The 14,803-nt window shown below is 34.9% G+C and overlaps 1 protein-coding gene across 1 annotated transcript in view; it reads left to right on the top strand.

The window, feature by feature from the left end:
- LOC111373783 overlaps positions 1 to 3,703 on the top strand; it is a 15,198-nt gene extending 11,495 nt beyond the window's left edge. Inside the window, exons 13-18 of the mRNA XM_022996348.1 lie at positions 440 to 523; positions 867 to 899; positions 1,382 to 1,466; positions 1,560 to 1,627; positions 3,079 to 3,124; positions 3,426 to 3,703. Coding sequence (XP_022852116.1) covers positions 440 to 523; positions 867 to 899; positions 1,382 to 1,466; positions 1,560 to 1,627; positions 3,079 to 3,124; positions 3,426 to 3,506 — 397 coding nt within the window. The 3' untranslated portion in view covers positions 3,507 to 3,703. The remainder of the gene's footprint in view (positions 1 to 439; positions 524 to 866; positions 900 to 1,381; positions 1,467 to 1,559; positions 1,628 to 3,078; positions 3,125 to 3,425) is intronic.
- The last annotated feature ends 11,100 nt before the right edge of the window (positions 3,704 to 14,803 follow it).

Here is a 14,803-nt window from a genome sequence, read left to right as displayed (position 1 = left end):
TTACTGATTCGTAGTTGTCAATTTACAACTTGAAATACTGATCCCTATTTTACTTTTGGGAAAGACATTTAGATAGGATATTATAGGATATTAATATGCATTATGGTTGCAACTAAAACTTAAAAGTACAGGCAACAAATTTTTGCTCATCGCTCATCAAATATTGGATATGCATGTCCCAAGTGATACTCGACTAAGCTCTCTGTAGTCTGTGGGCAATCTTTTTCTACAATCTACATTATGCTTTCTGACTTTTTGCCGTGTTCATAATTTGGTCTTCCTACTACCTGTCCGTCTCCCTATGAAAAATATACCAGTATCCTGTCTCTGAAATTTTCCGTCCTCTTTGTCGAATTAGTCATCAAGAGTGTCGAAACGGCACGACTTGAGAACAGGTAAACATACTCTGTTATGACTGCCTTTTGAGGGCATATTTCAGTCAACAGTGGTGTGCATGCATGGAGTTCTGCCCAGGCCACAGATTGCAGTATCAAATAGACTCTGCTTATAGCGGTAAATATTAGTAATCCAGCTTAATATTTGGGGCTTGATAGCTGATGACTCTTTAAACTGACTAAGCCGGGAAGGAAAGATTGTTTCCCAGATGATGAAGGATAAAATTAAATTCATGTGGGTGTTCTTGTAGCTGGAACAACAGTGTCAGTAATTTTTTCTGTCATTCTACTTGTATTTGAGTCTTTTAACATCTTTTTCTTATAAAAGTATACTAGATATGTAGCTCATTGGCTCTTCGATGATTCTCAGGAATATGGGTTTCTAAGGATTGAAGTTTGATCTATGATGTTATATCACAACCAATGAAACCATTGTGTTGATTGCCTTTTTGTTGGTTGATGCTTTTGCAGTATGCGTGAATTGATATTCCCCCCTCCCCTGAAGTCAATCTAGTAATGAGTAAATTTCTACCCTTGTTTTAATTTCAATAATCCCTGCTATCAAACAATCACATTTCTAGGCAAGACCTTGCAAGTTCTATCACAGAAAATATATCCCAGTTGTTGAAATTGTCTGCAGAAGCCATAAACTTTTTTCGCTTCCATATCCTATCCTCTCTTATTTATGTGTACAAGCTGAAGCTAGTTAATAGTGCGCACCTCATGAAGAACTAGAAAATATTTAATATAAATGATTATTTAAATTGAGAGTGATTCCAAATATTTAGGTGAAAATGTGTCTCTACTATAAGCAAAGTTCAAAATAATAAGGGTTTTAACATAATTTGTGTGATTCCAAAATCACCCTTACGTTTTTCCACATCTTCTAAATTGATGTTTTGATACATGCTGGAACTTAAAGCGATGCATATGACGAAGTGAAGTGAAAGAATTTTATGCATATGCACGGGCCACACATAATCAAGAATGTCAATAATCCATAATCCAATTTTTATAATAATTACAATTTGTTTTTCGTATGTATTAGGGCTTACCATGTTTCCATATTGTGTAAGACACTTGAATCCCTTGCCTTTTCCTCTTTCTGTGCTACTTATGGCTGTATAATTTAGACGATTGATTTATATGGTGGTTAATTGTTAGGCACCAAAAGGGGAGACAGCATCTGGAGTTGACCGTTCGACATTTGCATTATTCATGCAGCCTGATTGGTACTTCTGCGGACATAAATCTGTTTACATACATAGCTGTTCATTTCAAGTGGGTTTCTTGTCATCAAAAGTGTTCTAAATATTTGCCAATTTGAAGCTCAGTTTTGAGACATTTGATAAACAAGCGGCAGTCATCAGAGCAATCAGGGTGTGGGAATTAAAAAAATAGTTAGTTGCAAGCATTATGTTAAGCTCTTAAACATTTTACATGGAAAATAACTTTTATGCTTTAACTAGTATTAATAACTGTTAACAAAATGGAGATATATTTCTTTGCTCTGAATTTTCTGATCTTGCTTGGCTATTTCCTAATAGTTTGATTGCATAATTGAACTAAAATGATTCATTCTCTGAATGGTGGTAAACCGATAAATACTGTTTCACTTTGAAATAATTATTATTAGTTTTTCTGTCACAATCATATTTTGTATACAGTTAAAATGCTACCGAAGTAAGTTTCAATGCTGCCTTCTGTTGTTCAGCAAGTGGCCTTTTGACGCTTGACTGGCCAATATATGTATATTTTTCACCTGTTAGTATTGCCTTTGTCCTTGGTTGTTGCAGTTGCAGCCTGCAGGTTTGCTGTGGCTGTTTGATTGTTCCTTTGAGCCCTAGCTGTTGGGCCTTCATTGGGTCTACTGTTTTCTTCATACCATTGCCTATCTTCTGCTGTCAATCTCCTCAGTCTCATCATGCAACAATTGTTGCCTTCTTCGTTTCCCCTATCTAAGTTGCCTTCCTCAGAAGTTTGGGTCTGTTACTTTTTTGGTTGTTGGTATTCTACACTAGTGATGTTGGGTGGTTTATTTGTTGGTGGTATGCATTGGGCAGTTGATGGTGGTCACTGCGTCTCTGGTGACGACCACTCCGTTAACTGTTTGGGATTTCTATGAACCATTTGTTGGTTGCATAGTTTTGTTGCTATCTCGCCCATCCTTTTTTTTTTTTTTTTTAATCCCAACAGTGACATTGTTTCTGCTAGTCATTCACTACTTTGGAGATTATATACACATTTAAAACAAGTAAATAAAAGTGCACCTCTTCTTGTTTGAATCTTGGGTACTTCCTCCTTTGATAGAAGTTGGGATTGAAATGATTAACATCTTATGGGTACTTTAATAGTCATAAGCATTCTAATCAGATCAAATACCCATCAGAGAAGTGAAAGGGAACTTTGGTTCAAGTGACATATGGAATGGATAAACTAGTAAATGCATGCAAACACCACCCGAAATTTTTCCTGTGATCAGAAGCTCAGAACGTTCTCTAGTAAAGTAGGATATCTAGACTGCAAATTTCGAATTTGATTTGATTGTAACTGAGTCACTTTCATACTTTTAAGTTGCTATTGTCTACACCTGTTTTTAGCATCTACATATCAGTTGATCTCCATCTTATATCAAGTTCATGTCTTAAATGCATATGATTTGTTGTTGTTAATTCTGTTTCAGGGATGAAAACCTCAATTTTCCAGATGTGGTGAATATTCACCAGGAGGTGAGTCTTTAGAATACTTAACTACTATGATAGAGATGTGATTCTCGAAAAATACTGCACTGTTTGCTTGCTTTCCAAGAATCCACAAGTGCTAACCAACCAAAAAAAGAAGAGACAAGGATTTGTTGCACACCAAAGAAGAAATTTTCTGTCATTTTTGGCCTCATATATCTTTGAGTTCTTATTCAGTATCTTGCCCTCCAGTGTCTGATATTGCAAAATCATTTATGTTCTCGCTTTTTTCTACAGAGAGAATAAAAGTTTATCCTAATGCCTTTTGTTTTCCTAATTTTTCCTACAGTTTCTCCAGCCTAATGGATCTCTTTCCTTCGGAGAGTACACAGAAAAGCTGCTCGACAAGTACTATAACCTTAAATCTTAAAGCGTATTCTGTAGTGTAGAGCTATTTTATAGTTCTTACTATTTTGGTGTCAAGAAACTAGTAGATGTGGTTTCTTGTTCACCAATATTAATTGCATTTCTTCAGCATTGTTAATCTCTTAAATGGTTCCGAATATGTTCTGGTACTGTGGTATCCATGTCTATATATAGAGATACAAGTTCCTTGTATTGAGCTTACTCTTAATTGCCTAATTATAGATATATATGTAGAAATCAGATATATTTGCTTACTAATAATTGCCAAATTATGGAATTAGTGAGGAAATGTTTTTATCAAACATCGGACTGGACCAACTTTGTGTAGTCCTTGCCCGGACAAGACCTGTCATTTCACATTTTGGCGAGTCATGCACTTAATAATGTACAAATTATCAGTGGCGGAGTCAGTGATCAAATTTAGAGCCTGTTTAGGAGTGATTTTTCACCAAAAAAATTGATATTTTGGCTATTATTTAACTATTTCAATCGTTATTTTTGACTTCTTCTCTCACAGGTGGCTCTCACTTTTCTTCTAACGGTCAAAAAATCAATTCTCAAAATCCTTACCAAACAAACCCTTAGTAGGGATAAGATGTAGCTAGGAAAAATGTTTCATAATGGATAATAATGCTAATATTAAAAATATTACGAGCTCTTGCATTCTAGCCTTTGAAAGCTGTCCAATCGGAATGTTTATAATTTTTTTCATACAAGTATTCTAGCTTTGAACAAAATCGTATTCTATTGTAGGTGAATAATAAAATATTTTAGATTGGGATTGTATTATCTCTATTCCATTGAATTTGAGACCTCGTTTTGAAAAGCTGATATGGCACTATCACTGGTAATGTTTACTAGAATAAATTAATTCAAAGCGCCTCTACAATCTTAGTTATACTAGATTGAAATAATACGCTTTCGTGTTACAAAAATTAATTTGGTAACATGTTACAAACTATTTTGGGTGTACCAACGACGTGATTCTGGATATTTAGAGCACCAGATTTCTAAAAGCAGCACCATGCAAATAATGTCTGACGATAAAAATCACTTATGAATGAGTAAACTTACTTATTTTGAAAACTCATTCATTTGCTTAAGAAATGACATTATGTCAGTGAGTTTTTAAAATAAATAAATTTTTTTATCAATCGAATTAAAAGTAAGTTTCTTAATTTGACAGTATAATATAGAGTTACTTTAGAAGAATAATTTTTTACTTATATAATTTGGTTTCACTTACTCGCAACTTTCGTCCCTTCGTCCATTTCTCGTCGCAAATTTGTTCAACCCTTTAAATAAACAAAAAATGACAAAGCAACTAAATACAAAAATTGCAATAGAATCTCAAATTTTTTCATAAATACAAATAAATGTCTCTCTTTATTTATTGACCATGGACTATAAAATTTATATCAAATTATAAATTGAATATTTTCCTACTTAAAAACTTAAGCACTCTATTCATAATATTAAAACGATCTACCAATAAATGCAAGCTCAAAATAATATCATCAATTTTATAAAAAAGACAAATTAATATCTTATTTAAAATATCGTGAATATAAATAAATTTAATCGAAATACCAATAATAACTAACAACATGTTCACTTGGTTTAAATTAAAAAGAAAAAAGGAACAACTTCTAGGAAAGTCTCTATAAACTTTGTGGTAGTCCTGTATCAATAAGTTTTCCATTGATCTCTAATTTTTTCATTAATGTTTTTGTATTGATGATGAATTATTTTAAATGTGTCACGAAATTCTGCGAACTTCGGAAAATTAGATGGGTAAAGAGAGAAATTTGACATCTCTTCGTTCCAGGCTCAATAAAGTACTGTGTCATGAACTCTCATTGCATATATTTTTTATTGACAAAAAAATAGAGTTCATTAAATTTTATTTGGAGTTATATTATAAACATAATTCTAAAATATTTTAACATGTGTTTGAAATCAATGACATGATTGTCTCTTAATGTTAATATATACGCTATATATTTTAATTTGCAAGACGATCATTTACATTTCCTAACAAATTTCATCCTACTTTGAAACCTCGTATCAAAGATATTCAAGCTAATAGACTCAAACATGCGGGAAATTTTGGAATCATACGCGTATGAAGAACTACATCAGCTGCAACAAACGGTGGAGGAAAGTATGAGCAAGATTTGGAAAAGACAGGTATTGTTGGTGATCTATATTGAACCACGTCATCTAAAAGTTTAACAAGACACGATTTATTTATTAAGATTTAGTTTTCAACTTGTCCCTTGTATGTCTATTGGATTTATTATTATCATGAATAGCTTGAAATATGCAAAATATTGATGAACAAGTATAGGCAATGTTGGGCTGTCATGACCAATGACCTTTTTTGGGCTGTGATGACAAATGGGCTAAAGCCCAATAACTGTTTTATCAATTTAGGCTCTTGCCCAATAACATGACCCGATCCGCCTCGGCCTAAATGGTAGATAAAACGTGTTTTGGCGTGGCATATTTTAATGCAGCCAAACACGCCTTTCTTCAGTTAAATGGATGCCTCCTGACCGTCGGATTAAATTTGATCTAAGGGTGGTTTTTGTGGTATATATATACTTGGCCCCTTTTTGCCCTAATTCACTTGGACCGTCATTTTCTTCTCTCCAGCTGCGGCTGAGGTTCCAGAGTCTTCCATACTCTCTCTTCTTCTTCGTGAGAATCCAATCTCTGATTGGATCTGGTTTCTGTGTGATTCCGTCTTTGTGATCCTTAATACTGTGTGTATTGGAGAGTTTGGTGTGTGATTTTACCCCTTGTGGTTTCCTTTAACTGATAGAGGAAACCCTTAGGGTTTGGGGCGATTGGTGTGGGTCATACAGAAGGGTACAATCCTGTATTTTCTTGAGTCTGAGCCCTATTCTAGAAAGGAACTTCATCTTGATGCCGTGTGGTTTGAGTTCTCTGTGAATGACTGGAGGATTTAATTTTCTGCCTCTTTTCTTGTAATCTTTCTTGTTCATTTTCTGTGGTTTTGTACTGATAGTTTGTTGTAACAGTGGTATCAGAGCTTTCGTCTGGCTCGTGTGGGTGAATCGAACCACATCCTTACCTGTTGCAGTGGATCTGGTAAAATCGTTTTAGACTCAAAACCCTAGATCTTGAGTTCTTTGTGATAAATCTCTATTTCTTGATGAAACACTGCTTCGGTGATGTGAGTTGTTCGAACTTGGGTAATACTTGACTGCCTCTTCGTGGAACCGTGTGTGGTCAAGTGTAACGACCACCATTGTGGTTTTAATTCTTGAACTTAAATCTTTATTGCCTTATTTCTTCGTTTACATGTCTTAGTTGACTGATATTCTCTGTTAATTGTTTTGTGAATTTGGAATTTCGTACTTAAGCAATAAACTGTCTATACTTGTTTTTGTTAAGAGTAATACAGTGTGCTTGTGTACTTAGCCTGAAATCTGCCTATATTCATATGGTAAAAGTATAGTTGAGTTCTTTAGCTACTGATCCTTGATGTACTTGAATATTGTAGCAGTTTGTTCTGTTCTTATATTCTGTACTAATATCTCTCCTAATTTTTTATTGTATCAAATAAAACATCTACCCTTCACCCAAGACTTGACCTGAGATCTTGAGTCTCAAGGAATCCTGGTAGGGCAGGGTAGTTGATTTCTTTAACTTGGTATTGGAGACAGTGTGTATTTTAAATTGTTATTTCCGCACTTACACACATTAGGTTGCTTTGCCTGTGTTATGAAGAATCTCTGTTTCTCATCTGTATGTTGTGATCAAATCAGAAATTACTGAGTGTGACCTGTTTGATCTAGAAAATGACTTCCAATAGTTTTGAACTTGGGGTCTTTAATGGGAAGGGAGATTTTCCTATATGGCAGCAAAAAATGAGAGGGGTTTTAGTACAACAGAAAATCTCTAAGGCAATAACAGGAGAGTTTCCTGAAACAATGACACAAGATCAGAAAACTAAATCAGATGATTTAGCCTATACCTCAATAATTCTCCACCTATCTGACCAAGTTCTAAGGAAAGTAGGGAAATTAGAGAATGCTAAGGCCTTATGGGAGAAATTAGAGGAATTATACTTAGTGAAATCCTTACCTAATAAACTCTTCCTTCTAGAAAGGTTCTTTAGTTTTAAGATTGATCCAACCAAAGACCTGGATGATAATCTTGATATCTTTAATAAATTGGTACAAGATATCACCAATGCAGGGGATAAAATTTCTGAAGAATATAAAACAATAATACTTCTTAATGCTATACCCGAGGCATATAGGGATGTCAAATCTGCCATTAAGTATGGCAGAGATACTTTGACTCCAGAAGTTGTTATAAATTCCATAAGAAGTAAAGAATTGGAACTTAAAACTGAAAAACATGAGAAGGAACATGAGAGTTTGTACATGAGGGGAAGGCAACCAAATAGGCAAAATAATAACTATCCAAACCAAAACAATTCTGGAAACAGTAATAGGAAGAAGTTCAGGAGTAAATCAAGATCTAAATCAAAATCTAGGAATAACAGAAAGTGCTATGGCTGTGGTAAGCTTGGTCATTACATAAAAGACTGCTATAACAAGAAAATTGAACCTAAAGAGAAGAATGTTGATGAGGGGAATGTAGTTGAGCCTGCTGAGCCTAATACAGTTGATGTATATGTGGTGGCTCAGCAACCTGATCTGGAGGTGGCAAATTATGCCCACAACAGATATGTATATGAGTGGATTTTGGACTCAGGCTGCACCTTTCATATTACACATGAAAGGGCTTGGCTTCAAGATTTTAAAAGGCTAGCTGGTGGTGAAGTAGTCATGGGAAATAATATAGCCTGCAGAGTTGAAGGCTTAGGAAAGGTGACCCTAAAATTTGAAAATGGATACATGTATACCCTAGAGAGAGTGAGGTATGTCCCTGAACTCAAAAGAAATCTGATATCTATGGGAGAATCAGATGACCTAGGGTTGTGTGGTAGGATTGGAGATGGATTGATGAAAGTGATCAAGGGATCTCTTGTCATCTTTAAGGGTGTTAAGAAAAATGGAATCTATGTAGTTAGAGCTGAAATAATACTTGAACATAATGCAACTATCTCTAATACTAAATCTGATTCCACCTTAAAATGGCATAAGAGGCTTGCACATGTAGGTGAAAAAGGCCTCACAATTCTACAAAAAGGGGGGGTATTTGGTAAGGACCAAATATCAAAAATACCTTTCTGTGAAAGTTGCACCTTTGGCAAACATCACAAACTCCATTTTAATTCTGGAAAACATAAAACTACCTCTCCATTGGATTATGTCCACTTTGACTTGTGGGGTCCAGCCTCCACAACTACTCCAGGGGGGAATAAGAATTTCCTCTCAATAATAGATGACTTTTCAAGAAAGGTGTGGGTGTTTCTATTAAAGCACAAATCTGAAACCTTTGAAAAGTTTAAAAGCTGGAAAGTCCTTATTGAAAATCAAATGTCTACAAAGATTAAAATTTTGAGAACTGATAATGGACTTGAATTTTGCAACTCAGAATTTGATAAACTTTGTGAATCAAATGGAATCCTAAGACACAAAACTGTCCCATACACACCTCAACAGAATGGGGTGGCTGAGAGAATGAATAGGACCTTGTTGGATAAGGTTAGATGTATGATGGTGGGATCTGGAGTTCCTAAGGTGCTGTGGGGGGAGGCTGTTATGACAGCCACATATATAGTGAATAGAACCCCTTCAAGTGCTTTGGAAGGTAAGACACCTGAAGAGAAGTGGTCTGGGAAAATACCAGACCATTCTCACCTTAGAATATTCGGGTGTACAGCTTATTGTCACCAGAATTTGGGAAAATTGGAGCCAGGGGCTCAGAAATGTGTGTTCTTAGGTTATCCTGAAAGAATTAAAGGCTATAAGTTATGGGCTAGAGGTCAAGGGGGGTATAAAATGATAACTAGTAGAGATGTTACCTTCAATGAAGAAGAGATGCCCTGTTTAGAAAAACAAAAGTCTGCAGACCCTGAAAATCCAAATGTGACAAGGTTTCAGGTGGAGTTGGGATCTCAAACTGATTCTGTTCTTAATAATATGGATGAACCTACACTACCTCAGCTCAAACTGAATTAGAAAATTCAGGTGTAGAGGAACATGAACAAACTGAAATGGATGATCCCAGTCAACAAAGTGATCTTAGTAACTATCAATTGACTAGGGATAGGCCTAGAAAGAACATAAGAGAACCTACAAGATATGAAGACTATCTATCCTATTCTGTCATGTCTTATAATGACCTAGCCTATAAGGAACCCAAGACCTATAATGAAGCCATGAGTTGTAACCAGTTTGGCAAGTGGGAAGTTGCCATGAGAGAAGAGATGAGTTCTCTAATGAAGAATAAAACTTGGGATCTTGTGCCTAGACCCAAAAATAAATCCATAGTTGATTGTAAATGGATTTATAAGGTGAAAGAAGGCAGTTCAGAAAATGAGCCTGTGAGATTTAAAGCGATTAGTTGCTAAAGGATTTACACAAAAACAGGGTGTAGATTACAATGAGATATTTTCACCCGTTGTAAAATACACAACTATAAAAGTCCTACTAGCATTAGTTGCACATCACAATTGGGAATTAGAACAAATGGATGTAAAAATAGCCTTCTTACATGGTGATTTAGATGAGACAATTCATATGTCACAACCTGAAGGTTTTGTGAATAAATCTAAATCTGACTTTGTGTGCTTGCTTAAGAAATTCTTATATGGTTTAAAACAGTCCCCTAGACAATGGTATAAAAGGTTTGACACTTTTGTCATGACTGTTGGTTTTGTAAGAAGCTCTTATGATTATTGCCTTTACTTTAAAAAAGATTCAGATTCTTCAATATCAATTTTTCTGTTACTCTATGTTGATGAGATGCTTTTGATTGGGCCTGATTTAAAACAGATAAATGATATTAAGGATATCTTTGGTGCTGAATTTGAAATGAAAAATTTGGGGCATGCTAAAAGGATATTGGGAATGGATATACTTAGAAAAAGAGCACAATCTATTTTGATTTTGAAACAATCAGCTTATATAGAAAAAGTTTTATCCAAGTTTTCAATGCATGAATCAAAATCTGTGTCTTTGCCTTTAGCTAGTCATTTCAAATTAAGTAAAGAGCAATGCCCAATTGATGAATCTGATATAAGGTACATGGAAAAGATTCCATATGCTAATGCTGTAGGGTCTATAATGTATACCATGGTATGTACCAGACCTGATGTGGCTCATGCAATCAGCACTTTAAGTAGATTTATGGCTAATCCTGGTCCCGAACATTGGGAAGCACTTAAGTGGTTACTTAGGTACTTAAAAGGCACATCTAGTATAGGATTAGTATATAAAAAGGGAAATGAATGAATGATACTTAAAGGCTTTGTGGATGCTGATTTTGCTGGTGATAGGGACCATAGAAAGTCCACTTCTGCCTATATGTTCACACTTTGTGGTACCTGTATGAGTTGGAAGTCCCAATTACAGCCTATAGTTGCTTTATCAACCACAGAGGCTGAGTATGTAGCTGCCACAGAAGCTGTGAAGGAAGCTATGTGGCTTAAGGGACTATTATCTGAAATTAGGATGTTAAATGAACCTGTAATTGTTTATTCAGATAGCCAAAGTGCAATACACTTTGTAAGAATCCTGTTTTTCATGAAAGAACCAAACACATAGATGTAAAGTTACACTTTATTAGAGATGTTGTCTCAAATGAATCTGTTCTTCTTGAAAAAATTCCTACACAGTACAATCCATCAGACATGGGGACACAGGTATTGCCTCTTTCTAAGTTTAAATCATGTTTGGCACTTTTGAATATTGATACAGGTTAATTCTTTAAATGCAGGTACAACTTGGTGTCAATAGGAGGGCTGCAAGTGCTCAGAAATCCCATTGGCATCAAGGTGGAGGTTGTTGGGCTGTGATTACCAATGACCTTTTCTGGGCTGTGATGACAAATGGGCTAAAGCCCAATAACTGTTTTATCAATTTAGGCTCTTGCCCAATAACATGACCCGATCCGCCTCGACCTAAATGGTAGATAAAACGTGTTTTGGCGTGGCATATTTTAATGCAGCCAAACACGCCTTTCTTCAGTTAAATGGATGCCTCCTGACCGTCGGATTAAATTTGATCTAAGGGTGGTTTTTGTGGTATATATATACTTGGCCCCTTTTTGCCCTAATTCACTTGGACCGTCATTTTCTTCTCTCCAGCTGCGGCTGAGGTTCCAGAGTCTTCCATACTCTCTCTTCTTCTTCGTGAGAATCCAATCTCTGATTGGATCTGGTTTCTGTGTGATTCCGTCTTTGTGATCCTTAATACTGTGTGTATTGGAGAGTTTGGTGTGTGATTTTACCCCTTGTGGTTTCCTTTAACTGATAGAGGAAACCCTTAGGGTTTGGGGCGATTGGTGTGGGTCATACAGAAGGGTACAATCCTGTATTTTCTTGAGTCTGAGCCCTATTCTAGAAAGGAACTTCATCTTGATGCCGTGTGGTTTGAGTTCTCTGTGAATGACTGGAGGATTTAATTTTCTGCCTCTTTTCTTGTAATCTTTCTTGTTCATTTTCTGTGGTTTTGTACTGATAGTTTGTTGTAACAGGCAAGATTTAAACTCGTGACTTTCGACTACTCTAGTACCACGTTGAACTTGTTAAAGATAGTATTTAAATAACAAATACGAAACTCACGTTGTGCAATTATTTCGATGGAGGAGATGATAATCAAAGTGATAAACTTCCTTCAACGGCAAACAAATGACCAAGAGTAGCAACTAAGATTACTATGAACGTTTTTCTGATTTTTCATGAATTTATTTGCATTATTGTATTGGTTCATGAATGTATGATTCCACATTGACAATTACCCTTCCATGTTGTGTTTCATTTTTCTTTATGCCGGGGCATCTTGTTTCAGCAAAAGGTTTTGGACCCGGAGTCAATGTAAGTTATCTTGAATTGTTGACATCTTCAGAAATTTTGCAACTCGAATTTGTAATTGAGAATATAATTTGTCACACAACCCCTCAGTCTTCAACTATTTAGTGTCTTTAGGGATGAATTTAATGGAACCTGATGTTTTCTGGTGACGTTTCTGCATTTAGATCGAACGTTTGGAACAAGAGATTGAGGAAAGCGAAAAGAAGGTAAACTATTCGAGCACAAATACGCGGGACACATGCACCCATAAGCATGTATTTTACTGGCTAATATCTTTCAAATCGTATGATGTATTTTCGGAACAAGAATTTTTTATTTTTTATTGCTCGTGTCTTGTTATTATGTTATGTCAAATCCAGATCGAAGCCTTAGAAGGCAAAAATGCATTGCTGAAAAATGCGGTGAAGTACTTGTTATATATTTATGGTATAAATATAAAATATGAAAGAAATAATCAAATTAGATAAAGTGCCAAAGTGGTGGGAAATGTGACATTTGTGTGGGACGTCAGGGGTTCGAATCACTCCCCACGCAAATATTAAAATGTCTTGATTTGGGCCTTGGGGAAAATAAATATTTTTTTTCTTCATTATTTAATGGGTAAAACTAGCCAGTATTTTATGACTGTTTGTTTTTGTAACAACCCACTAACTGCCATTAAAACACCCACTACTCAGTCATTAAAATTCTGCATTAACATGGTGAAGACTGTTACTACCATCTTGCCTATATAAACCCATATCTTGCTTTGGGAAAAGACACACAAAAAAAAAAAAATAGAATCAATCACTCTTTTCATATTGTGAATTTCTTATATTCGGATTTTTATACCTATTTTGGAGTACAATTGAGAGTTCTAGAAAAACCATTCGTGATTGTTGCATAAGTGGTTTACGATCGTTGTTTCCTGGGAGTGATTGTCTACGGAGGTCACAGCAATTATTGACGGGCAATTTCACTTTAGGACATCGTGCTGTCACGAGACTCGATCGGACGATAAGTTTTATATTTCTGCATTATATTGTTCTGATCACTGCTGCAACTAATTATTTTTCCAACAGTACTAAGTTAGATGAAGAAAGGAGAACAATATAAACTGATAATTGAATTACGAAACAACTATGTTTACTTTCTGTTAATTTAGACTGTACCAAGAAATGTTTTAACTGTTGGAAAATAAATTAGGAAACTTTCAATAGAATCTTAAAAATCCTGTTTTCATTCTTCAATTTCAAGTTTTCAGTTTTAGTTTTCTTATAATTTTTCAGTTTTTGTTTTAATTTTAGATTCAATACAAAAGATTAAAACCCATTATTATATTTGTAACCTACGTTGAATTTTATTAATGAGATGATTGAATTTTCTACTATAAAAAGGGCTGGATTTCACATTCTTTGACACAACAAATCAAACACAAAAGATAATCTCTAGTGTTTTTATACTACTTTCTAATCATTTTATACTATATTTCTATGATTTGTGATAACTTGATGTGAGGCTTGTTCTTTATCTTCATATGATCGTGTCCATAGAAGGAAAGCCACGTATATTTTATTTTTGAGCCGTGTAGTGTCCAAAGGACCCGCACGAAGGGGAGACAACACGACTTTAGTATAGCGTCCTCGACGTGACTCCCAAAACTTGATTTATATTCTCAATTTATATTTTATTATTGTTAAATTATGTTTGTGTTGTCTAATTGTTTATGTTAATTGATAAAAAAAAAGTCTACACACAAATCACCAATTTTCTCAACAATCTAAAATCGAGTGAGATGATTTGCTTGTAAATTAAATATGGGGTCATCATCAAATTTAAAATGCATTTTTTTTTTTTTATTCTGTGCTTGTTACTACATTATATGTTTGCTAAAATTATTAGCAAACATATTACATGCTCTCCATGGGCTCACATTTTACATTCATTTGAATTTTTAGCAAAGTATTGAGTAATGTTTTCTCAAAATCACCATTGTTCATGTAGTGATGCACCCCAATAAATTGCAATGACTGACACAGAAAATCAACAACTGTTAGAGGTAGTTAGAGCTTTGATGTTCAATCTAAATGTTCCTAAATAATATTGAAGTAATGAAGTCCTTGTGAAGGTGAAATAGTTTAGACATTCAAACGTACTCTAAAAGTCGAGGTATTAGAATAATCTGAATTTTTGTCTGTTGTTATATTTAATCGGTAGTGTATGGAGTGGAATCGGGTTCTCATATAACGTATTTGTAGTTTGGACACCGGATTCACACTTATCGTATTTGGCAATAGCTTAGCGTATTTGACAGCTGCTTACCGTATTTGGCAGTGGAA

The sequence above is a fragment of the Olea europaea genome, chromosome 2 (assembly GCF_002742605.1).
Source record: "Olea europaea var. sylvestris chromosome 2, O_europaea_v1, whole genome shotgun sequence".
NCBI lineage: Eukaryota > Viridiplantae > Streptophyta > Magnoliopsida > Lamiales > Oleaceae > Olea > Olea europaea.
The sequence above is the reverse complement of the archived record's forward strand: the minus strand, read 5'-3'. Positions and strand labels throughout refer to the sequence as shown.